General features: G+C 41.8%; 1 protein-coding gene across 1 annotated transcript in view; it reads left to right on the forward strand.

The window, feature by feature from the left end:
• Positions 1–1,879, forward strand: part of ZNF470 (zinc finger protein 470) — a 22,043-nt gene that overhangs the window by 8,781 nt on the left and 11,383 nt on the right. The window contains exon 2 of the mRNA XM_011997000.1: positions 549–640. Coding sequence (XP_011852390.1) covers positions 581–640 — 60 coding nt within the window. The 5' untranslated portion in view covers positions 549–580. The remainder of the gene's footprint in view (positions 1–548; positions 641–1,879) is intronic.

Below are 1,879 nucleotides of genomic sequence, written 5' to 3' on the forward strand. Positions count from 1 at the left end.
AGATACCCAACTCCAGGAGGTTGACACCTCCTGGCCTCAAGCAATATAGTGAGCAATTGGGCAATATAGTGAGACCCCCATCGCTATAAAAAGTAAGAAAAAAAACTAGCTGGGCATGGTGGCACATGCCTGTAGTCCTAACTACTTAGGAGGCCTAGGCAAGAGGATAACTTGAGCCCAGAGTTTGAAGATACAGTGAGCTATGAACATGTCACTGTACTCCAACCTGGGCAACAGAGTGAGACCCTGTCTTAGAAAAAAAAATGTACACACACATAGAGAACACTTAGTATTAATACATCTGTTGTTAATGATTTGGTGGCTGATGGGAAGAGGGGGTCAAGATATATTATGCTCATCCTGAAAACCCAGAGCAGAGGGGAACCCCAGCTATATATATCAAATCTCCCAAAGAGCATCTGGACTGTGGGGTGGGGGAGTTGGAGGGAGGATTGTGAGTGAGGACAGAAGAAGCTGAAGGGAAGAAAGCATTTTTAGACTGATTATTAGTGCTACTTGGTTTCTCACTACTACTTTCTCATCCTCAGCTCTGCAATGCCAGAGTAAAGCTCTTCTCCAAATGAAGAGCCAGAAAGAGGTAGAGGTGGCAGGAATTAAACTTCGTAAAGCCATGTCCCTGGTGAGTTAGTATTCCCCCTGTCGCCACTAAAATAGTCTTGCTTTTCAGGATTTGGCAATGCTTGTTTTCTTCTGAAAATTTTGTGCTTAAGAGTTCCACCCTGAGGCCTGTTTCCTGTTTCTTCCCTTTCTGAGATGTGATGGGGTTGTGAGTGAGTGAGAGACTCACACAGCCCAGTGCCCTCTCAGAGGTTCCTTCTCTTCTTCCTACTCATTGTTTATTTTTCATTCAAGAAATGACCCAGTCTGAGCCCTTCCCTTGTGCTTAGTCTTTTCATAGGCATCTGACAAAGCAGAAGTGCAATCCTCAGAGGAAATTTCCATGCCTAGTTCCTACATCTCAGTCCTGATTCTCAGAGAGGTTATAATCTGTTAGAGAAATGAAAAGGCAGCAAACACTTACGCAGTGTGATAAGTGCTGCAGGCAGGGAGTAGACTCAGAGTGGAATACTTGGGAAGGGCCATTAATAGCCCATATGATATCTTTGGGTGAATTAGAAAAAAAGACGCCTCTTCCTCTCTACTGGTGAAGCTCTGTAACAGGCCACACAGTATGGCAAGAGGAAGTCTACCATATTTTAGCTCCTTCCTGCCTCCTTGGTGAGGGATCCTTGAGCAGGATATAACCTGCACCATCCTACTCACTGCTGAGAGCAGGAAGGGTTGGGGGAACTTCACAGAGGAAGTGATTCCTGAGTTACGCCTTGAATGAAACGGAGGAAGTGCAGGCACAGGTGGAATTGGTGGCATTCTGATCGGAGTATGCAAAGGTTTGTTCTCCCCATTTGACCATGGAGCCGTAAACATCTTTAAATGCCAAGGAATGTTTTACATCCTTTCTTCTTTCTAGGATGAATACCATAATCTGTTTAGTCAGCCCCTTGATGTTCCATAGGTAAATTGTTGACAATTATCTGCTATGAATAGAGTGTTGCAGTAATCATTCTTGTAGTTGAATTTTTGCCCTCATCTCTGATTATTTTCTTTAACTAAATTCCTAGTTTTTCATTCCTTGTGGATTAAAGTTTCTCAAACTGACCCTACTCCAGAACATTTTAAATTTTATTATTTTTATGGCCAACAATGGAAGCTTCAGAGATACAGTTCATGTTCTGATTAAGATAAACTGCTAATCTAGTTTCACCAGCAAATTGCTTATTGTAAGAAAGTATTGAATTTGGTTTACGAACTTAGAAAATTAATATTTTTTTTAATGGAGTAGTTTTTTGTTTTTTTTTTT

The sequence above is a fragment of the Mandrillus leucophaeus genome, unplaced genomic scaffold (genome assembly GCF_000951045.1).
Source record: "Mandrillus leucophaeus isolate KB7577 unplaced genomic scaffold, Mleu.le_1.0 Scaffold53, whole genome shotgun sequence".
In the NCBI taxonomy this organism is placed as follows: Eukaryota; Metazoa; Chordata; class Mammalia; order Primates; family Cercopithecidae; genus Mandrillus; species Mandrillus leucophaeus.